This window comes from Budorcas taxicolor, chromosome 4 (genome assembly GCF_023091745.1).
Source record: "Budorcas taxicolor isolate Tak-1 chromosome 4, Takin1.1, whole genome shotgun sequence".
Taxonomy (NCBI): Eukaryota; Metazoa; Chordata; class Mammalia; order Artiodactyla; family Bovidae; genus Budorcas; species Budorcas taxicolor.
In genome coordinates this window covers 69,253,556-69,277,305 of record NC_068913.1, presented here as the reverse complement: position 1 = coordinate 69,277,305, position 23,750 = coordinate 69,253,556, and the positions used below count along the sequence as shown (strand labels likewise).

Below are 23,750 nucleotides of genomic sequence, written 5' to 3'. Positions count from 1 at the left end.
TGGAAAACCCTGGACAATCATGTGTCCTTCTGAACAATCCTCCTTCCAAAAACTGAAAGCAGAAACTCCTTTGGGCTTTATTTCTCTTTAGGAGAAGGTCACTAATTTGAATAAAGGGTCAAATGCTAATCCCATTCTCCTACCCACCAGCCTCTGGAAAGTGGAAGTTATAAGTAATAAGCGTTTTTTTAGAGAAATCTCCATGACTTAACAATTAGAGTACACAAATGTACTTTATGGCACTGAACTGTACACTTAAAAAGAGTTAAACTGGTAGATTTTAGGTTATGTATATTTTATGATGATTTAAAAAATAATTTAAAAAAATTAGAATACCCAGGCTGCTTGAAGATGTAGGGGAATATGAGAATGAATGCAGCCAGCCCATATACTTTAATTCCAGACAATTCCAAAAAACATCATTTGGATTTGCAAAGTATTTACATTGTATTAGGTGTTTTAGGGGATCTGGAGATGATTTAAACTATAGGGAAGGGTGCACGAAGATCCAAGCAGTCCATTCTAAAGGAGATCAGCCCTGGGTGTTCTTTGGAAGGAATGATGCTAAAGCTGAAACTCCAGTACTTTGGCCACCTCATGCAAAGAGTTGACTCATCGGAAAAGACTCTGATGCTGGGAGGGATTGGGGGCAGGAGGAAAAGGGGACAACAGAGGATGAGATGGCTGGATGGCATCACCGACTCGATGGATGTGAGTTTGAGTGAACTCCGGGAGTTGATGGACAGGGAGGCCTAGTGTGCTGCAATTCATGGGGTCACAGAGTCGGACACAACTGAGCGACTGAACTGAACTGAACTGATGCCTTTTATATGAGACTTAGGTACCTTGAAATTTAGTGTCAGAGGGGGGTCCTGGAACCAATCCCTGGAGAATATTGAGGGGCAACTCTATTTTATTTTGCTGAACTGGTGCACACAAAAGGTTTTGCTAGAGTGGTCTAGAAAGTTCGCCATCATTAAATAGCTCCTTTTGCAACAGTTTCACAAAGCCATACACTGCTAGATAACTGATACACTAATTCTGGCTAAGGTATGGCTGATGGTACTTCACTGTGATGTGATAGGAAGTATGCCCCAATCATTCTTGACAAGGCTTTTAGCAAGTACCTCTGCTCGTCCACACTTGGTATCCTAACAATAACCCTGCCCTTGGGGTGGACACAGCAGGAATCGCAGTGATAATCTCAACACATGGAAGGGACCTTTTTAAAGGGTCATTTTGTTCAACTATTACTCTCAACTCTTATCTGTGAGGTTTCGATCCTACACTGTTTGATGAGCTCCTTTGATAAGGAACTCTATTTTCTAAGACTACCTAGGCTAACTTTGAGCAGAAACCTGGTTCCCTAAAATTTCCTAATGTTGTTTCCATTTCCATACTTTGGCAAATGGAAAACTTTTGCATTGAAGAAACTATTTCTCTCTTGAGGGAAGTCTAATTATTTTCTGTATGATTTCAGTATTAAGTACACTTGCATTATTCCTGTTCTTCAAAAAGTGTTAGTTTTCTACTAAATGGAAAATGTTTGTCAGACACAGTCTTTCTGACTGAAAAAGAGATTTGTTTTACTGATTCATTTTTTAACAGGGACACCCTGGAGACAAAAGCCAGAACTCAATTCAGATATTGATAATCGAATGTTAATTCTAGACACAAGGGCAGGCTAGAAGGGCAGTGGGGGGCGTTGATCACATGTCTTCAGTACCCACACTGCTTTCTTTACCTCCCAGAGCTCTAACCCTGCTGGGAGGCCTAAAACTGCTGCTGTGTAGAGTCAGACAAGGTTAACAGGGGAGAGAAGATGTGCCCTGGGCAGCCGCTCCTGCTGGACCATTTTGATGGTGGTCATGAGTTACAGCGGCAGAAAGACATATCATCTTTAAGGGGGTGGCTTTTAAAATGAATTTTTTCTTACTGCTAAAATGACTCACATTGCACTATAAAATTTGGGGAGAACACAAAAGCTGCAGATATCTTGAGATAACCATTTGGTATATTCTATATCCTTCCAGGATTTTTCTAGGCGTGTGTTATTCTCTTTATAGCTGTGAAATAGAAAATCCCATGGATGGAGAAGTCTGGTAGGCTGTAGTCCATGGGGTCCCTAAGAGTAGGACACGAGTGAGCGACTTCACTTTCACGCATTGGAGAAGGAAATGGCAACCCACTCCAGTGTTCTTGCCTGGAGATTCCCAGGAACGGTGGAGCCTGGTGGGCTGCTGTCTGTGGGGTCGCACAGAGTTGGATACAACTGAAGCGACTTAGCAGCAGCAGCAGAAGCTATGAAAATAAGCTTGATGAGTAGTATTCAGAGTGTTCACAAAGTGAACACTTTGTGGAAGTGTTGCATGGTTTTGTGGAAGTATTGCCTGCTTTTGTTTGGAAATGATCTCCCATCATGATGTTGTTCTCTTTTGCATTGGACTTATTCTCTAGAACACGCGGCTTTGGATGATTCTTTGCTGTGCCTGAGTTCAAGACTTAGCAGTACCTTGCTTAACCCTTTACCAAAACTGCAGGTTTTCCCTGGATTTATTCACAGAAATTCTACACAATCCATTTGAAAGAGAAATGCAGCTTTGTCTATGATCTCAACTGCCTTTCTCAGACTTCTGATTCTGTTACTTTCCTTTCTCTTAGATGGAGAGACAAATGTCAGTGAACTCCAACCTCCTGGGAATGCAAGGTCCAAATCTCAGCAACCCCTGTGCTTCTCCCCAAGTCCAGCCAATGCATTCAGAAGCTAAGATGGTAAATAACAATTATAATCATCCTTTTCTTACTGTATGACTTTTTCTTTTGATTTCTGCTCTGACTTCCAAACTCCAGTTAAATGAGGTAGATGGCTCTGTCTTTGTTTTCAATGAATAGGTCTTTCTGTGGAAAAGCAGTGCAGAACTTGGCCCTCCTTTTGAGGCTATTAGTTACTGAACCTTGGCATGGGATACTCATGTAACAAGCATTGGATCAGTGTGTGGCCTTAGTGAAAGGGACTTTTAGAAGTTTGGGGAGATCCATAAGAGTTGAGGTAGGATACACCCAAATATGTGTATATTCGTTCAGGAACTGAAATTAACAGAACAATCCAGAGTTTCTCTCCTTCAACGTAGTCACCATTTCAGTGCCACTCTTCCTGTCCCCATAGCCACCAAAATAGATGTAATTTTTAAACATACAAGTAGTATGAAAATATTTTCATTTTTTTGTGTTATAGTCATCAGATGTGACATTGATTTGAAAAGGCCAGAGTCTTGTTTTCTCCTGGGGTAACTGCAGCTCACATTGAAATGTACGATTTCAGGTGACATTTAGTGACTTTTAACATATGAGATTGATGTGTACTGAAGTCATTCTTTCCAATCAAAGTGATAGATTCATGCATTTATATCCTACTAAATATTAATAAAAGCAATGCCTGTTGGTCTTGGCCATATAAAGTCAATTTTCTGGTTACATTTAGCAAAATTACTTGAAGGAATAATTCAGTTTTTGTATACATTCTGACACCACAGTTGGTAAGGTGTCAGATGCCAACAAAATGCACTGCAGCAAAGTTTTTTGTATCTGATGTTGGGTAAAGGTAGCTTTTGCTAGAAGCTGGAGATTTTTTTGCTTTGCTGAGTGACAGCGTAGGGACCATGTCGGAAGGCTGAGGTTGGATGTTATTGACACCTCTGAAAATTAGCCATCAAAATCCAAAGACTTTGTCTTTATTGACAGTAAGTGTTTTGGACGCTGGCTTTGGTCACTTTCTCTTGGAAATTTCTCTCATTTGACTTGCACCTTCTTAACCCAAGGAAGCAACTGAACTCCCAGTGTTGGCTACCCTGGGCACACAAAGTCTGTGGTTGGGAGAATTCTCTTTGCTGGGCCACAGTCCCTGTGACATGCCAAATGGCACCAGCATCTTCAGCAAAGCTCATTAAATCTTTTTGGAATTGGCAAATATTTTTTCAACTCAAGCCCTGCTGAGCCAAACCAAATAATTGCTGGCAGAGTAAAATCCAAACTGGCATCTGTTTTGGAGACCAGAGTAATGCCATTTACATTTTTTTAGAGGAAAATAAAAAATGAACTGTGAAGGTACTTAAGCAAGAAACAAAATTAAGTTATTCATGTGTATGAATAAGTGTTCTGGGTCTAAAACATTAAATGCTACTTCTTCAGCCGGATTATTTCTGAATCATCTAGTTTAGTTCAGGGTCTGTATCTCTTTTGAGAGACCCTACCAGACAAACTTGAAGGAGATTCTAAAACACAATTCCAAATGAAATTTCCCTGCCAGTTGAATTTTCCTGAATTGTATGCCACCGTTCAACTCAGAAGTATCCTCTCCCTCTTCTTGCTGGCAAATAAGGAAAATGCTTCCAAAGGGAGTCCAGGTTTACAGTTATTTATATGCATGAAATAAGAACATATGATAGGGCAGATTAATAGTGAATAATATCAGCAGGAGACAAAAGGGAATTGGGCTGTGCTTATAAAAATAGTGTTACCCTGCAAATGTTTGTCAAGTTAAATTTTGAGCAGGCATACTCCTCTGCTGATTCATGTTCTAAGTGAATGAATATTTCCAGATCCATGATGTCTGGGCAAATGAACTGTATCATAGAGCTGATACAGCTTTTCCCTCTGCTCCAAACTCCCACCTCCTAACCCTGTTTTTGCCAATACAAAGTTGGATTCCTGTTCATCCAAAGGGAAAAATTGTAATATTGGCCACTTATATTTTGGAAGAATAGCATTTACCTAGTAGCTTGGAAAAGCATTAAGTAAATGGCTTTTAATACATTACTCAGCATCCCTATTCTGATTTCTGCTCACTTTATTCACTGGAGAAACTAGTTATTGCTACCTACTTACTGTACAGTATTTTCTAGCAGCTTTGGGTTGCTTAGACAAAAAGTTTTTATGAAATAGAAAGTAGAGAAGAAGAAAAAAAAAATCCTCCCTGATATTAATGTCAGCCAGAGCCTCCACAGGTTTCTCAGAACTATGGGCTTTGTTGTTCTATGCCTAATTTTCTTCCTGTGCAAAAGCTGGAATGGATTCCAGATTTCAGCTAAGACTCTTGTTTCACTGTTTTCAAGGACTTTTCCAGAGGTCACACATGGGCTATTGTGATGAAGGCACTCTGTGGGGTGTGTGCTCAGAGCACACGAGCAACCAGAGAGCCGCCTGGGAGGTATTGCCCACCCCACGACGCTGCAGACCTCTCCTCTTGGGGCCAGGGAGTCCATTTTATAGTCCCTTTTGGCCACTGACAGATGTCATCATCCCGAATCTCTGGTGAAACTCAGAGGTCCTGGAGGTGGACAGAAGCATAAGGCAGGATTGCTTTCCATGTACAGCTTTGTTAGAAGCTGATAACTGATTGTTCGATAGAGCGCATCCATTCTCCTTGCCCCAAATGGGTCATTTCACCTCTGGGAGAGAGCAAACCAGTGTCCCCAGTAAACTCTCCAGGGCATTAGTCTGTGACATCCTAAATTGAAATCACACGTGTTCCTCTTTTGATTTAATGTGTATTAGTATCAAGCCGTGCACTTTGGTGGACTGTAGTCACATCTGTCCAAGCTGATTTTATCATAGGTCTGGCAAATGATAATTTAGTGTTACGGATATTTCTTCTGAAGAATTAAGCCAACAAACATATGGCTTCACAATAATACAAGTAGATATGTGCATACTGGATTTTTGTTTCAGGGTCAGAGCAGATTCAGAGGTGTGAGAGCCTCCCACCTTTCTAACTACACAGGACGGTAGGCTCTTCCTCCCAGATTCCTAGGATCAGTGGGTGTCTTTCATGAAAATAGGTCTGCTAGAAGGAAATTTCGGAGAAGTCAATGGCACCCCACTCCAGTACTCTTGCCTGGAAAATCCCATGGATGGAGGAGCCTGGTAGGCTGCAGTCCATGGGGTCGCTAAGAGTCGGACACGACTGAGCCACTTCACTTTCACTTTTCACTTTCATGCATTGGAGAAGGAAATGGCAACCCACTCCAGTGTTCTTGCCTGGAGAATCCCAGGGACAGGGGAGCCTGGTGGGCTTCCATCTATGGGGTCGCACAGAGTCGGACACGACTGAAGCGACTTAGCAGCAGCAGCAGCAGCAGAAGGAAGTTTTCACTGGAAATCTGGTAGACAGTTTTAACACTCAAAGGGGAATGAGAGAGAAGGAGGGGGATGAGCAGAGAGAAAGGGAAGGAAGAAGGAGACAGAACGGGTAGGAAATGCAAACCAGACTGGGATCCTGTTTCCATCTTCTGCTGGGTGTGCGTGGCTCTGCAATGATGTAGATGCGGTGCTCTCAGTCTGTAGATTTGTGCTCATTCCTATTTGTGAGAATTAGACTGATTCTATCTAATTGTTTCACAGGTTTATCTTTTCTTTTTTAAAGAAGTCAATAATAGGGTTTGGAAAATAAATAAAGCATGGGGAGAACTTGTCCAAACATCTGTCTGGAGTCTCATATATGATGAGATGACAACTATTATATTGAAACTGATGATGAGGATGGCATATAAACAGCCTTTCATTGAGGGTGCTGGCCACTCTGCCCAGGAGTCACCATCAGTTTGGATAGGGGTAGGAAGCCTAGGAAATAGTGATACCAAGGAGAAGTTATGTATAGCTCTGACCTGCAATTATTCTCAGGATGGCCCCATAACAGGGATATTGTCCCCATTTTATAACTGAGAACGAGCTTTAACTAGTTAAAAAAAAACCTGGCGCAATGACATATCACTTAGCAAAAGCTAAAGTTTCAAACTCTAACGGCAAAGCATTTTCATCACAACACTGATCCTTTAGATAAAAACATACAGGTTCCAGGTGTTGGTAAGCAGCAGATTAAATCAAATTCGTTTTAGGTTAATTTATATGTGCAGACAAATGGGAGACAAGGATGGCTAGGACAGTGTAGACCTCTAGATAACCTGTAAAAATGTGGAGTGGTTGGTTAGTATGGACCTTACTGCTTAGTTTAACCAAAGCTCTATGGCTGTACTGATTGGTCCAACCTCACTGCTTCTTATTCCAACTCATTTTAATCGTGACATTTCTTGTTTTACATGTGTGTCTCCCCGATTTGATTGATTGGAAGCTCCTTGAAAATAATCCTTGCATTGTGTAAGCTCTGTGTACTGAGAAAGGCCCCATGAATGAGAACTGAATTTAATTGACTTGAATTGAATTAAAATTATGAGAAGGAACCAAACCCTAGCCCTGGAAATGAGAATGAGATGGAGTGGGTAGGGAGCAATGGTGGGGCTAAGAAGGGGAGGAAAACATTATTAAAATGCTTAGCTAAGTATTCAGGTTGTAAAGAGTAGCTATCTACATTTGATTTGTTTGAGAGACATCTAGAAACAATAGCCATCTTATTTTTTTTCCTTGAGAGGGAAGCAGTACATCTGTTCCTTAGAAAACAGAACTGGGAATATCATTGCCCTCTGAGGAATTGAGAGCAATCAATACTAAAGGCTGTTTCTTCCATTGTGATGGACTGACTGTGCTGTGTTTTGGTCACCAACAGTCAATACCTCATCCAGTTAGGTTTACTGTTCATTGAATGAATATATAAATATATACATTAATGAACGAATGAAAGAAACCATAGGATTGGAGCGTCAAGGCCTTTTAGAGATAGAAGGTGCTTACCCCAATTCCTCATTTCATAAGTAAGGACAGAAAAACCTGGCAAAGACTGCAGGAGATCAAGCTATCATTTAAACACAAAGCTGGGCCCCAACTCAGGCCTTCAGCCTTCTACACAGAATTGTGCTTTTGCCATCAGCTGTACCAATAAATTACTAACAGTGCTTCTTTTTTTGGCTAATAGTTTCTTCCTGGCAGATTGGCAGATGAGAACCGGGGTGGCATAGTGAGCAATCCATGGTTAAATCTCTACTTTGTTTTGAATGTCAACCTGGGTGTGTTTGTGTTTGTCTTTTCCCTCCCTAATTATCGAGCTGGATAACTGTTTGCCTACAGTGCCCTTTGGCCACCCACTGTCCAATAGATAAATCACAGAGAAGTCTGGCTCCATATGGAGTTGCCTGGAAAATTTATACACATGAAAAGACAGTCTCCAGGTAACATCTCTCCGGCACTCTTGAGAAATGCAGTCCTTCGATTTGCCTATTTGCTTTAATCATCCCCAGCTTCACTTCCTAAATGTCTAGGAATAAAAAAGCAGGGAATAAATAGGCTGTCTGCTTCTCAAAAGCTTTGTGGCAAGGCAGGAAATGCTGCTGACTTGAAAGACGCCCTCCTTCACTTGCCAGCAGCCATGTGGCCCTGTAGCCAGTGATCAAAATGTGGTGATAGGCTAATCCAAGGAGACCACTCTTTTCAGAATCCTGCTCCCTTGGTGCTATGAAAAACCACTGTCCAGTATGAAGGTGAATAGGAATTAGGTAAGATTCTGTGACAACAACAGCAAAAATCTGAACTCTTGATGGATATCATTTTAAGGGCAGTATAAAACACCGCAGTAGAAAACAATAATTGTTAACATTAATTAATCACTTGTTATGTGGTGGCAGAAATTATGTTAAGCATCTTAAAGTACATTATTTCATTTAATTCTTGAAACAATCCCCTGAGGGAGGTACTATTCTCAATCTCACTTTATAAATGGATAAACTAAGAGGCTGAGTAATTTGTGAAGAACATACAAGCTGATTAAAAAGAAAACAATGGTGTTGGGATGTTAACCCAGGTATTGGGCTCTTGCTCCTGACCCTAAACAATAATGTTTTGCCAGCAGTGGGAATGTTCGTCTTTTGAATTTGTATTAGTAGAGCACTTTCCAAACTGTAAAGTATACATTGTCTCCTTGGAGCCTGATAGCAACCCCTATAAGGTCAACAGGGAAGTATTACCATCTTCGTTTTATAGACACGGAGAGTTTTCTAAGTGACTTTACATCATGATCCAGTAGCATAAGCAGGCCCTGAGCCCAAGTCTTTGATTTTTGTCCTGTTTCTACTATAACATCCCTGACCCTGGAGTCCTCATGATAACTTATTCTGAATCAAAGCAAGTCCTTATAAAAGTAAAACTCAGTGGTATTAAAGGGAGATGAGATGCAAATTAATTGCTAGGCCGGGTAACCTATTAACTTCTCTAGTCCTCATCATCGAAACACTGGAGAGAAGGCTGATTCATATTTCTGTCTGGCCAGGACAAGTGCTGAATTAAAGGACTAAAAGCAACAACTCTGAGAGCTCACAGAAGCCCCGAGTCCTTTTTCTTGGCTGAAATGTAACCTTTCACATGCTATTACCACTTCACCCATTTAAACTGTAGAAAGCTTAGTTGGGGAATATATCATCTTTTTTGGTACAATGTAAATGGTTAGCTTGTGAGATCATTGATAGGTGCTAACAACCATTTATTTATATTGCCATAGAACAGAATAAATTCCTACAGTGTTTACATTCCTTGTGCTGATCAGGATCCTAAATATATGGGATTATACATTTGATTGTATTTGTTTTGAAAATGAGAATTTGAGAGATGATCAATTGCTTATGAATCACCAAATTCTAAAGCAGGAAAGGAGCTCAGGGATTATTTTAGCAAAATTCTTTCCTTTGAGAAACAACAGTCTGAAGTTCCAGTTAATACGTGGTCTAAGGTCACACAGCTAATTAGCAAAAGAAGGGGAATTAGAACCCGGATTCCAGGTTTTCAGTTTAGTACTTCACTCTCCATGCGCTAGTCAGGAATTGACAGAGAAAGCCATTTGCTGGCTGCCGTGACAGTGAACTTTCTAAGGAAGTCTCCCGAAGCATTGGCTATAGTGTTTGGTTAGTGAGGCAAAGTACCTGGGAAGAAGAGGATCAGTCAACTTTTCCCTTTTATATCAAATAGGAGTTGAAGTTCGTCATCCAAATGCCTGAATGACTGGGTTCAGTTTTCTATAATTATTCCTGAGACCTGGGGGTTCTCAACATGAGACCACTAAGCTATTCTTCTTGATCACGCAGAGTGTGGATTCACAATGAGTATTGCATCTCTTGGTATTTGGTATAAAGTGCCTTGATTTTGCCTGCCACTGAGCAAAAGTAAAGTTCCCACATCTCATTGCTGTGTGTTTTGGGACTGCGTGGATCTTACTTGGGCTTTTGGAGATATGTTTCTCCTTGGTGTGGAGCAGTGACAGAGCTCTCCAAGCACCCAGCACAAAGCAGTATTGAAATGTCCCTTTCCGTCGACTCTCTCTGGGCTCTCCCTTCCTCCACCCTCAGTAGAGTCTTCACATACACACACTCAGACAGTCTCCTAGGACTCATTGTCTTCCCAGTTTTCTTTCTTTCTCTTTCTGCAAGTATCCACCCTGTTTTGGTAACCATGGCAACGGGTGAAACACAATCCCAATATTTGCTCGCTGCCTCTGTCACCCAGCCCAGCACGCGCATCGCCGGCTCTTGTTTTTGTGTTTGTTTAACGTTCCCAAGCCTGAAGTCAAATGCATCTGGGCAAGGACGCTGTGCACGGTCGGTCTGGTTCGGAACACCCCCTCTCAGACAGTCTTCAGGCACGTCTTCTTTGTGTATTTGTGTACGTGTGTGTGTGCGCGTGTTTCCTTGTCTGCTTTGCAACGCTGTACAAATAAGTTCATCTTGTGTAAGAATAGCCAAGGGGGAAAAAAGGATATTTTATAAACCTTGTTACAAGAAGTTCTGCTTTGCAGTGATATATTTTGGTCTTTTTCTTGGACTTTATGTTGCTTACCCTTTCCAAGATTTTTGCCAGCACAACTAATAACGAAAGTTTGCTTTGCACTTTGGGATGATGGTTCTGCCTTGATTTGGTGTTTTATGTGGCAAATACAGCAGATCTGTCAGAAAAGTTGTGCCTTGGGTGGGGGGGATGGAAAGCAGAGCGTGGGGGCAGATAGAGGAGGAAAAGTTTTCCTAAAGGTTTGGGATTTTTCTTTTGTTAAGAAAAGAAAGTAAATGAGAAAATCCCGTCTTCAAATCCAAAACTAACCAGGAGTGTATTTTTCCTATTGGTATCCTTTAGAATGGTCTTTCTATCCCTTGTTTGTTGGAAAATCTAGCTGTACTATAGTACTCCATATTTTATATATTTTGTTTGCCTTAGTATGAATAAGATGAATCATTAGGTTCTCTGAATCGGTGAGTCCCAACAATAAGAATAAATAAATTAAGTATTTTTTATTTTGAAATCCTATTTACTGTCACCAGACAGATGTGTTTAAGGACAAGATTTTCATCCAACTGTGGCCTTGGATTCTAGAGATTAAAAGTGCAGAGACAAGGCAGTAACCTGATTTCAGTAGCAAGCCATCATCTGAGGAAAAAGAGGGAATAGGAGCACACTTGGATAGAATTTCAGAGCTGGCAAGTGTTTCACTTGCACCCTTTCCTGGACTGTCCTTCTTCTCCCTTTCGGCACCGCTGCATGGGAATGTGCCCGTGTTTCCAGGGTACCAGTCCTGTGTCCCTCCCAGGCTCTCCTGTTCCGCTCAGCCCCAAGTATCACGGTCACTCTCTGAAAGGCCCTCCCAGGAGCCTGGCAATGTTCTGAGGGCTTCTGGCTCTCTCTGGCTGCCTTGCCTCTCCTATCCTATTTCCTCTCCTTGCAAACAGTACTCCACTTTTTAAAATAAGACTTAGTTCAAATGTACATTTCCAGCAAAGTCTTCTCAACTGCCTCAGGTAGGCAGAAGCCATGCCTTCTTCTGGGGTAGACTCCATTTGAACCTTGTTTATCACTTCCTTGTAGAGGCTTTATTGCCTGTGTCCCTGCCTCACTGCCAACCTGTGAATTCCTTGAGTGTAGAGGCCAATGTCATGCCATGTCCCAGGGCTGGCATCTTTCCTGTGTGTTCTAGGTGCCCAGTAAAAATGTTTATTGATAAAATGAAGGAAAGAAAAGCTGATAAACCAATTTAGATGGAAATATTACTGTGACTTACTATGCTGCCCAGTACACTTGGGATTTTTTTTTTTTTTAAGTTCCAGGGATAAGGTAGGACATAACTCAGATGATTGATTCACCAGTAGTAGAATTTCAGGACCCATGACAAGTGGGTGGGAGAGAGATATTTGAGCAGGTGAGAATCCTTCCCACAATTTCCCAAATCCCTGCATTGGTATCTGGGCTTCTTCCTACCATGGTCAAGTGCAGCTCTGCAGAGAAGCCCTGCCTGCGACTTCTGGTATATGTCCTGCTTTTAAAAAATTTCACATGCTATTATGAGCATTTGCTCATATCACACAATATCTTTTGAAAATATCTTGTTAATTGTATAATTTATCCTATGGCTATCACATTAAAAAATTCACTTTATTTCTATTTCTGGGTATTTAGATTTTCTCTACTAGAATTAACCCTTTGATTAGAAAAATAAATCAAACAAAAAGCTGATCTGAAATTATTTAATTACATCTTTGATTATTTCCTTAGAATAGATTCCCAGAATTAGGATTACCAAGTCAAAAGGAATATGCATTTTAAAGACTTGGTGTATATATATATACACACACACCAAATTTCTTAAAATTTACACTAATTTTCATTAATTGCTGTTACATAGGAGGATATCTGTCTTACAGCATTTTCAGAATTATTAAACATTCTCATTTTTAAACAGAATCTTAGTCAGTTTTGATTTGCTTTTCTTACATTATAATAAGTTTACACATCTTTTTCTATATTTGTTTGTGACTTGATTTTTCTCTTTGGTTACATTTCTGTACTTTCAGGCAATTTTTCTTCATTGGGGTGAGTATTGGAATTCAGGGAACAAATGATAGAGCAGGTTATCCTTTCTCTGCTGCATTTTTCAAGTTCTTAATAGTTAGCTGATGTTACCACCTTACTTTACTAATTATATTTTTGTTTATAAAACTCAATGCATGTCTCAAAATATAGTTAGTAGTTTTGTTTATATGACTTTTTTGCTTGGATGCACAGTGTTTGGAGGGTTTAAGAAATCTCCTTATGCTTTCTGATTTTCATAGTTATTTGACTTATTTATTGCAAAAGTGTTGGCTCCCCTGGGAATATGAATGTATTTCTTCCACATTTTCTGTGTTTACCTAACCAAGCCTTTGCTTATTTAAATATAAACCTGAGTACCTTAAATAAACTGAAGTTACGTTTGTGTCTCTCACATTTACCCGAGATAGGATTATATGGATCCTACTCTTATCCCCTTTAAGAGACATCAACCTCTGACCATTCTTATTTCACCCACATGAGGGAAGTATATGGATTTATACTGATTGAATTTGATCATTACTGCTGGATATATGTTACCACTGGATGGTTAAATGTCACTGAATCTATTCTCAAGCAAGAAAGTTAAACTGAAAATATAAAGTAGCTTAATTCTCATGAAGTGATATTAATGGAGTATTATTTTAAGGTTGCATGAGTCCTATGTTAACCAGACTGTAACCTCCTTCATAGTGCCTAGGCTCCCTCAGAGGAAGTATCTGACTACCTAACACAGAGTTGGCACAAAATGTCTCTTTGTCAAATCAGTGAGTGTGAGTAACTAATTGTATAATAATATCAAACAGGCATTGAATGCTGATTATGGGCCGTGTGACCATGTGATTTTTATGTTGTAAGATTCAGGGAGGAACTGCACATAAAGCTCTCAGAGTAGGCATTTACATGTATCCTCAGCTTATTCCATCCTCACAACTGTCCTATGAGGTAGTATCTCTGTTGTGGTTTGCTTGTGTGTTTATTGAAGTATAGTTGATTTACAGTGTTGTGTTAGTTTCAGGTATATAGCACAGTGATTCAGGTGTATGCATATGTGGATATCGGATTTCAGATCTGTACATTTGAGATGTATATCAGAGCTCCTGCATAGGCCATCAGTGTGTCTGTGCTCAGTTGTGTCTGACTCTTTGCAGCCCTATGGACTGTAGCCTACCAGGCTCCTCTGTCCATGGAAATTTCCAGGCGAGAGTACTGGAGTGGGTTGCCATTTCCTACTCCAGGGGATCTTCCTGACCCAGGGATCGAAGCCAGGTCTCTTGTTTCCTTCATTGGAGGGCAGATTCTTTACCACCTGGGAAGTCCATACCTAGCATGCTAGGTTGCTTCAGTCGTGTCCGACTCTGTGACCCTACGGACTGTAGCCTGCCAGGCTCCTCTGTTCATGGGATTCTCTAGGCAAGAATACTGGAGGGGGTTGCCATGCCCTCCTAATGTCAGAGAACAGTGCCCAAGATCACTAAGCCAACCCAAGACAGACTGAGAATTTGAACCCTACTCTGAAATCTGACCCTCATGCTGGATCTTTGTTTTAGCAATCTAAAAACAGCGTGTTGACTATTCTAGTAGGGGTGGAAGCTGTGTTAATTAACTGGCAAATATTTATTATTAGTGTCAACTGTGTACTAAGCCCCCCCCTTTTTTTTTCAAGCAGTAGACTCCTGACATTTCTGAGAGTTTTGCCTGGCATTGTTTTGAATCCCCAAACCCATGGAGGTAGCAAGTCACCTCCCTGTACCTGGGAAAACTGGCAGAGAAACCGCATCAGATGGAGGGTCCTTCTCAGAGCTTTGGAGCAACTGTAGTTTAAATCTGCACCCCAGCAAAAGTTCAGACTACTTTAGGTCTTGGAATTTGAGGGTAATTTTTTAATATTTGAAACCTTGAATGTTAAATTAGATAATACCAGATCTCTGTGTCTTTAACAGTAATGTTAATAATGATTGATTGCTCATAATTTAAAATCTGTAGAATATTTTCCCACCTTTCACACAGATAGTCAGTCAAGCTAGCCTCTTATGGGTTTTTTGGCTCTCAACTGGAATTAAGAACAAGATGAGTTTGCTTTATGTCTTTTCTTTGAGAAGTAGAATAAACCATTGGTTGAGAACAAAGACCCTCCAATCAGATTGCCTGGCTCTAAATCCTAGCTGCACAACCTGATTGCTTAACTCTCTGTTCCTCATTTTCTTTTCTATAAAATGGGGATAATGGTAGGGACTCACTTATAGCGTTATTTTCAGGATTATGTGAGGTACTACAGGGAAATCGTCTGACACAATCCCTGGCACACAGTAATTCTCTTTATATATTATTTTCTTTCCTATTTTCCCCCTGCTTCAAAGGATCCTCCTCTTTCTTTTACTGGTTTAATTCATGATATTTAAAACATACTTGTACAAAGTCCATAGTCTCATAAAAGAGAAAACTGAGACTAAGAGAGATTAAGTACCTTACCTTTGATCATTCAGCAAAGTCGTGGTAAACTCAGTTATAGAATTCAACTCCTAGTTTTGATTAATGCACTAAATTACTGTGCTCCTTAAAGGGACTTAGATATGGAAACCCATGGGAGTTACACAGCTGTTGCTTTGAATTCACCAATTAATTGAAATATGTAAAAATCAAAATGACTTATAAAAAGGTTTTTAAATAGTTAAAAGCTTATTTTAGAAAGCAGAGTTCAATGCAGCATACTTTTGAATCTCAAACACATGTTCTTGTTTTATGGTTTGGAGGTTCACAAACATATGAATATGAAAACATTTTTGTAACATTAAAATATTTTCATGTTAAAATATTAGGGCTAAAATTACACAAAAGACGAAAGGCTCACCAAGAAATATATATTAAATTCCACTGCCTAAAATAGACTTTTAGTATGTCTGTACAAATTACTTGAAATTATACAAATATTTGGAATATGTCTAGCCACGAGACTCAACTATGTACCCTAAAATGACATGAGCAGTACCATGCCAATTTTCAGCACTTATTTTCTTCCAAAACACCAAGGATCGTTATTGGTTTAAATGAGAATTTCCCTTTTGCTTTGCAAATGGGTTTGGAAGAAATGCTGGGGAAGGAGAGCTCTCCGGTCAGTCACTTGGATGGAGGTGATTGAGTCTCTAGTATGTGGTTAAGAAGGCGCTTTGCCAACATACCCTTTGGAACAACCATACCCGTGATAACAGAGTGTGAAGACCTGATTATTTTCAAATCTGATGAATGATCCCAGCTGTTCTATAGATCAGTATGGGGTATGTGAGAACTTGGGATCACAGCAAAAGCATGTTTATCTCACTCCATCATTGCAGTGAACTTTATCTCCTGGGAATTTTCTTAGAGAGCAAGTCTGGACAGAGTCATGGCTTAATGACCAGGAGCTCTACAAGCACTGTTCCTCAGCTCCAGTGATGCAGAATACAGGGCCTGCATTTGTAAGGAAAGATAAGCTAAAGAGCCGTGCATGTTTCTTAGACAAAGATAATTTGTCACGTCGCTACCATCAATCTCTTAGTTCCCAGCTCACTTGGTTCCAAGAGATCTGCTTTGTAGATTAGTTATATATGTAAATGTGTCTCTACCAGTCCACCAAGCCATTAGTTCTTTTATTCATCCTTTCATTGAAAACACTATGGAGCCCCTCCAAAATACCCGTGTTACATTTGGTTTTTGGAGATAAAACTGTGATTAAGACTTAACTATAAGAACTTACAGTCCAATGAGGGAATCTGGTAAATATATAGATAGCTAAGTATATTGTGATATATATTGTGATAAAGTAAAGTACAAAGTGTATGTCAAATCCGCCTTCACGGTGCTGGTGCTGAGAACTCCAGAGTGGCTCTCCAGGAGGATCTCTTGAATGAGTCAAGCTACTGTGCTCTTCAGCACAGTGGCCTCTAGCTACAAGTGGCTATTTAAATTTTAAATTCATTAAAATAAAATAAAAACTCCAATTCTGAGTTTCACTAGCTGCATTTTATGTGTTTAGTTGCCACATGTGGCCAGTGACTACAATATTAGATGATACAAATAAGGAACGTTTCCATCATCATAGAAATTTCTACCTCATAGCACTGGTCTAAGCAAATCAGAAGAGCTTTCCTGGTGGCTCAGAAGGTAAAGCATCTGTCCGCAATGTGAGAGAACCCTGCAATGCCTGAGACCCAGGTTTAATCCTTGGGTCAGGAAGATCTGCTGGAGTAGGAAAAGGCAACCCACTCCAGTATTCTTGCCTGGACAAGAATAGACAGAGGAGCCTGGAGAGTTACAGTCCGTGAAGTTGCAAAGGATCGAACACAACTGAGCAACTAACACTTAAGCAAATCAGAAGCGGGAGAAGGAAGGGTTTTGCAGGGAGAATAAACAGAGTGACCAAACTCCTGGAGGTGCTAGAATATAAACAGCATTAGAAAAATAAAATTACCTAAAACATGTGTGTATGCATACATGTATGTATGTACTCAGGAAGCAAGTACTGTTTAAGCTACAGTTATAGATTTTGCAAAGACACAGTGCCAGCCTCTAAATAACATGTATCGAGCACATTTGGGGAGAGGGGTCATAAAAAAAAGAAAAATTACCAAAACCTGTATTTGAGGTCAAAAGAGAGACTGATTATTGGGTGTCAAGAAGGAGACTTGGAGGGTCAGGCCAGTTTAGTCTTCATGAAGTTGTTGCTTTGCTCTGGGTCTTGACGAGCTATTAGGGTTCAGACAGGGAGGTAGACAAATTCCTTACCTTGGTTAAAAAAAAGCATTCAAGTTTCTTCCAGAGTTAGGGTCCAGCAAGCAACTGAGTAGCTGAGGACTCTGCCCACTGGCATATTCATTAATGTCTTTCTCCTAATACTGCCGTTTATACAATGTGGAGCTTATTCAGCTGTGCCAACTTACACGGAATAGTCTCCCTTCTAAATGGTGTTAGCATGGATTAGTTTAGGGAAGACTGAACCAGATCTTGTTTGCAGCCGGTGGCTGAAAAAAGGACTTGGGGGGTGGGTATTAAGGATTATGCAAATCACTGGCTGATATGTAGGCTGAAAACTGGAGACTTTTGTAAAAGCAGCTTTTACACGCCACTTGGTGAGGGAACTTGGATGCAGTTCTAGGCATGATGACTTAGGCAGATCCAATGAAAATATCGGTCACTGATTATGTACATATATAAATTCTATTCTCTGAATGGTACAATCAGATCTCATAAAATTCACCCTTAGCCACTTATTCCCTGAAGCTACAGGCAACGAGCACTTCCCTTTTCTGTTTTTCCTCTGAGGTCTTGTGTATCACAAAAGCCACTTGGCCTTCCATTTCTAAGATTGTAATGTACTTTGTTGTTTGGGGAACACAAATAACATCTCTTCCTTCAAACACAGAAATCTGTTTGAAGGAAGAGATGGATTCAAGGGATCGACAAATGAAGATTTCCTTAACAAAAACTACTCTAAAGTGTGTGAAACTCATGTGGAGATCTGGTCTTTAGAAATTGTGTTAAATGATGAACAAGAAAAAGGTAAAACAGTTTTGCAGATCTCTATTTAAAATCCCCTTGCTTTTTAAGTCCTTTTTCAGTAGAAAACCCTTTTATACATCTCACTCTTAAGAAAACAAAAAGCTAATTGGAAAAATGGCGTGAATGTTTGGGGAGAAAACGAGAAAATTTTTTTTTCCCATTATCACTTGGCAGGTAATTTCTAAAATTTAATTACATGTAGTTTGATATTTATTCAAGCAAATAAAATTTAAAAGAACAGAATTCTGTCTGGATTTTAGACTTTGAGTTTCTCAAGACCAAGAACACATTATGATGAACACATTACTTGGCCACGCAGTGGATTTTCTACACACTTGTTAAACTAATACATTTCTATCTGACTGAAGCTTGTTGAGTTACCCAAAGTGCTGTGGGGTTGAGCACCTTTCAAAAGTTTGTAGTGTTGCTTTTGGAACTCTAAGATGGATCTTCTGCAAGCAGTTCTTCTGCCTTCAAGCCATTCCTGACTCACACAGGACTGGTTTCCCAAAGTGTGTTTAAAAGTCAGTCATTCAGAACTCAAAACACTTTTTTTTTTCATAAGAAATGCCAGAGATGGTTGCTTTCCCAGGACTGCCCACAAAAGCCTTTTATTCCATAATGTATCTGAAAGAGTTCATCCACATGTGTTGAGAGAAGAATGGGGTAGTATGAACAAGAGTCCCCTCCCACCATCCCTGGAGACAATGCTTTTTACTTGCTGTAGAGGCAGCCACCTGGGCTTCACTGTGAAGGAAAGGAAACACATTTCTCTCTGAGGGGGACATATCCCTGGAGCTATCCCTAATATAGGTATTTATAGAGTGAACCACTACAAAGTCAAGATGTATTGGGTTCACCAAAAATAGAACAACTCAAATGAATTTTTTGGCCAACCCAATATTGTTTTTTTTAAAGACAACTCAGTAATCTCCAAAGTGAAGTTTGTTTTGAACTTTCTCTTCTTTTATTACTGTGGGCTCCATTATGACTATTTCACATCATTACTGGATTTAGAAACCAGAGGAATGATGATCACATGACCATAGAAATCAGTGTCCCTAGGATTCATCATGAGCGAAGACAGGCATCTATCTTTTACTGGCTCGATACTGACATATTCATAGCCCTTAAAAATAGCTGCAGTGCGCCATTCTCACATTTGATTGATATATTGTGACTTTTTGATGTCAGAGCAATTACTTGATTCTTTTTAGCACCAAAACCAAGGACAGGAGTGATGGAGATGACCTAGAGGAAGAAGAAATCTTACCCTGCCAGGGCTGAAATAATTGAAGCGATTCTATATTCTTGTTTCCTCTCAGAGAACAAGCCCTTCATCTCCTCCTCATCGTTAATAACACTACCATTTTCTAACATTTTTTTCCACCTAGAAATTATGTCTATGAGTTCTTGAAATATAAATTACTACCCCACTAGCTGTCATTCATCTATAATGATATACTTGGGAAATTTTCAACCAGTATCACAGACTGTTGCTTTTTCTTGCTTTGCTTTCACTATCTGAGTGAACGTTGAGGGCTTCCCAAGTGGTGCTAGTGGTAAAGTATCTGCTTGTCAATGGAGTAGATGCAAGAGACACAGGTTTGACCCCTGGGTGGGGAAGATTCCCCGGAGTAAGAAGTGGCAACCCACTCCAGTATTCTTGCCTGGGAAATCCCATGGACAGAGAGACCTGGTGGGTATAGTCCATGGAGCCACAAAGAGTCAGACATAGCTGAGGGACTGAGCATGTTAGAGAGTTAAGACTTGGATGAAAGTTTAGACCCCAAAGACTATGTCTAATAGTCCTTAGTGATCAAGGCTATTTTTGAAAGAAGAAAGAAAAACTGGACATTAGAACACTTAGGAAACAGTTTCTCTATTGATTTCTTAGAGATGCCATAACATAGTACCACAGACTGGGTAACTTAAACAAGAGAAGTGTATTGTCTCTCAGTGCTGAAGGGTAGAAGTCCATGATCGAGGTGTCAGCAGGCCTGGTTCCTCCTGAAGGATGTGAAAAAAGGCTCTGTTCCAGGCCTTTCTTTTTGGCTTATAGGCAGCCACCTTCTCCCTGTGTTTTCACATGGTATTCCTCTGTGTGTCTGTATCCTAATCTCCTCTCCTTATAAGGATGTCAATCATATTAGATTTTAGAGCCCACTCATAGGACTTCATTTTACTTTGCTGCTGCGGCTGCTAAGTTGCCTCAGTCGTGTCCGACTCTGTGCGACCCCATAGACGGCAGCCCGCCAGGCTCCCCCATCCCTGGGATTCTCCAGGCAAGGACACTGGAGCGGGTTGCCATTTCCTTCTCCAATGCATGCAAGTGAAAAGTGAAAGTGAAGTCGCTCAGTCGTGCCCGACTCTTCGCGACCCCATGGACTGCAGCCCACCAGGCTCCTCCATCCATGGGAATTTCCAGGCAAGAGTACTGGAGTAGGTTGCCATAAAGGTCCCATCTCCAAATATAGTCACTTTCAGAGGTACTGAGCATTTGGACTTCAATGTTGTCTGCACAGTTCAGCCCATATTTGTTTCCAGAAGTTATCTAAGGATTATCTAAATCTTAGAATCTTAAACAAAACCCTGATCGCAACCCCATGATGGAGGCTTGCAAAATCAAATTCCAGTGGAGCTTCCTGGGATCCTGTAAAGCCCTGCAGTATCAGGTTGGCCTCTCCAATGAAGAGCTCTCTCTCGGTAAACATAGAAGTTTGCAGATTGGTCCACTTTTGAAACTTGAAAGCAGAGCTAGGATTGGGATGATGAAACAAGAAGGGTGCCCAGGGCACTCACTCTCGGGGTTGTGAAAGTGATGACTTTGCACTGATGCATTTACACAATTTTGAGAGTGAGTATCCCCTTAAGAGTGGTATCCTGAGTCCCTTCCCTTCCTCACTTTAGTCCCAGCACTGCTTCGAGGAAGCTGTCCCTGTATCGCATTCACATAGCTCTTTTAGCTATGTCCTGGCAAGCACCTAGTGGTTAAGTGTTCTCAGAAGTAACGGGAAGTGTGATTAGCAGTGGTGGGGGCAGGGAATATGGATCCTGAGTCCTCACCTTGTTGTCGGTGACAGCTGCTGAGCCAGGAATAGATTTTGTGGTCCTTGCGCCGTGTCTCCACATTTGTGATCCAGCGGCAGCCCTGCTCTTGTTTGGCCGTATTCTCAGCCACGTCCTCAGTGCCCTGGAGAACCACACAGAATTTGGGAAGATTCGTTGTCCCTTTGGGGCTTCCCTGGTGGCTCAAATGGTAAAGTATCTACCTGCAATAAGAAGACCTGGGTTTGATCCCTAGATAGGGAAGTTCCCCTGGAGAAGGGCATGGCTACCCACTCCAGTATTCTTGCCTGGAGAATTCCATGGACAGAGTAGCCTGATGGGCTACAGTCCATGGGTAGCCGCAAACAGCCACAAACAGTCAAACATGACTGAATGACTAACACACTATTATCCCTTTGTGTGCATCTATGCCCAGGCTCAGAATGTGCTGAGGGTTTGGGGATTGTATCAGCTGAGTTTTGAGAACTGAGAAAGCAGAGGCACCCTCATCTCTGCCCCTGGCTGTTGCCTTGACCATGAACTTGAGAAACCTCTCTGCTGCCATGTTTCTACCATGCCAGAGCAGAGCTCCGAGACACGGAGAGATGTGGCCACATTGCCACAGCCAGCTGCTGCTCTAGCGACTGGCTTGGAGCTGTCTAGACAGGAGGGAGGTTTCCTTCTTGCCCCTGCAGTGACTGACCTGACCACTGAAGCAACGCTGATGTTCTTCAAGAAGTGGCATGATCAGCAAGGCAGTGAACTCTGCTGTTTTCTAAGAGACTGGCAAGGACAGCTCAGTCCAAGGGTTTCAGGATTAACATTTTCATGCTACACAGGACCCTTCAGCTCCAGCCTAAGAACCCATACTTCCTTTTAGAGCCCACAGGAGTGCTCCTGGAGGAAACCCAGCTCCATGCTAGCTCAGTGCCTTGATGGGAATTTGTAAAGCCTAAGCGTTTCCTTGTTCTGAGGCGAAAATAAAAAGTATCTCTACCCTCCCATCTAACTGTTAAAAATGTGCATTAGAATTTCCTTTAGAAGTTGATCTCAAAGATACAAAGCTTTCCAACAAGCCCCTTCTTTTGTAGTGTTAACGTGAAAGTTTCACCAATAATATTAGTGAAGATAAATTCTCCAGAAACATGAAGAAGAGATTTCGGTGTAAGGGCAGTCTGCTGTAACTTTTTCATTCTATCTTGCCACATGGAACGGCAAGAAAAAGTAGGTTCAACATGGCATCCACCTGTTGTTACTGTTGTTGTTTAGTCGCCCAGTCACGTCTGACTCTTTGCAACCCCATGGACTGCAGCCCACGAGGCTCCTCTGTTCATGGGATTTTTCCAAGCAATAATACTCGAGTGGGTTGCCATTTCCTTCTTCAGGAGACCTTCCTGATCCAGGGCTCTGACCTGTGCCTCCTACACTGCAGGTGGATTCTTTACCGCTAAGCCAACAGGGAAGCCCTATTGTAACACCATGAAGGCTACGTAAATTGCGTCCTGGGGCTGAATCATCTGAGACCTTGCTGCTCACAGTGGTGTTTCTGAACCCACAGCATTAGCCTCACCTGGGAACTGGTTGGAGATTCAGGATTTCAGACCTCACCTCCAACTAACTAAATGCAAACGTGCATTTAAATAAGGTCCCCACGCAAGTCAGAGGCCTACTAAAGTGATCTAGGAACTATTGAACCTGAGGAGATTCTGGCTCGAGACAGGAATATTTTGAATTATCCACTCTACCCAAAAGCTTTGGATTAACTTTAGCAAGTCTGTTACAGAAGATGTTTGTTTTCCTGTCAAGTCCTTTTGTCATTGGTCCCTGACTTATCCAATCTTTGTAAGACCCCTTCAGTTTCTAATGAAGCTTAATTGATTAGCTCTATTTGTGAAATGCTCAGGCCCTGGTAAGTACACACTCCCACTGGGTACACAACTAAATAGTTTATGAGGTAATTCGTATTTTAATGTCTTTCCTAATGAGCCCTTTCAGTAATGAAATCCCATGAGAAAATGTTACTGGTTTACAGACATTTCTTAGGATTCTACAGAGGGGAAGCTGATGGCATTCAAAGCTAGAAGCTTTAGACTTCAGTGTAGAAAATAGTTTCAGTTCAAAACAGGTCTGATTTTTTTTTTTCACTAAAACATGTTATGCCTTATTTTTTGTACCTTATTTATAAGCTTTTTTTTACACTTTATTTTCTAAGCTCCTATCTTCTCATTTTCCATGTTAGAAATAAGACTCTTTTCCTGAGGCAGTTCTGAAACTCCTTACTTTTGCTGTAAGTGAATAATATGAGGGTTTTCAATCTGTATGGTCTTACGTGAAAAAGAAGGGTAGGTGGAGAGGAAGAGAAAAGGGACATGCCTGCACGTGTG

The 23,750-nt window shown here is 40.9% G+C and overlaps 1 protein-coding gene across 2 annotated transcripts in view; it reads left to right on the top strand.

Moving 5' to 3' along the window:
* Positions 1–23,750, top strand: part of CREB5 (cAMP responsive element binding protein 5) — a 434,664-nt gene that overhangs the window by 337,275 nt on the left and 73,639 nt on the right. For both annotated transcript variants that reach the window (XM_052638724.1, XM_052638723.1), the window contains exon 7: positions 2,662–2,772. In XM_052638724.1, the coding sequence (XP_052494684.1) occupies positions 2,662–2,772 (111 nt within the window). The remainder of the gene's footprint in view (positions 1–2,661; positions 2,773–23,750) is intronic.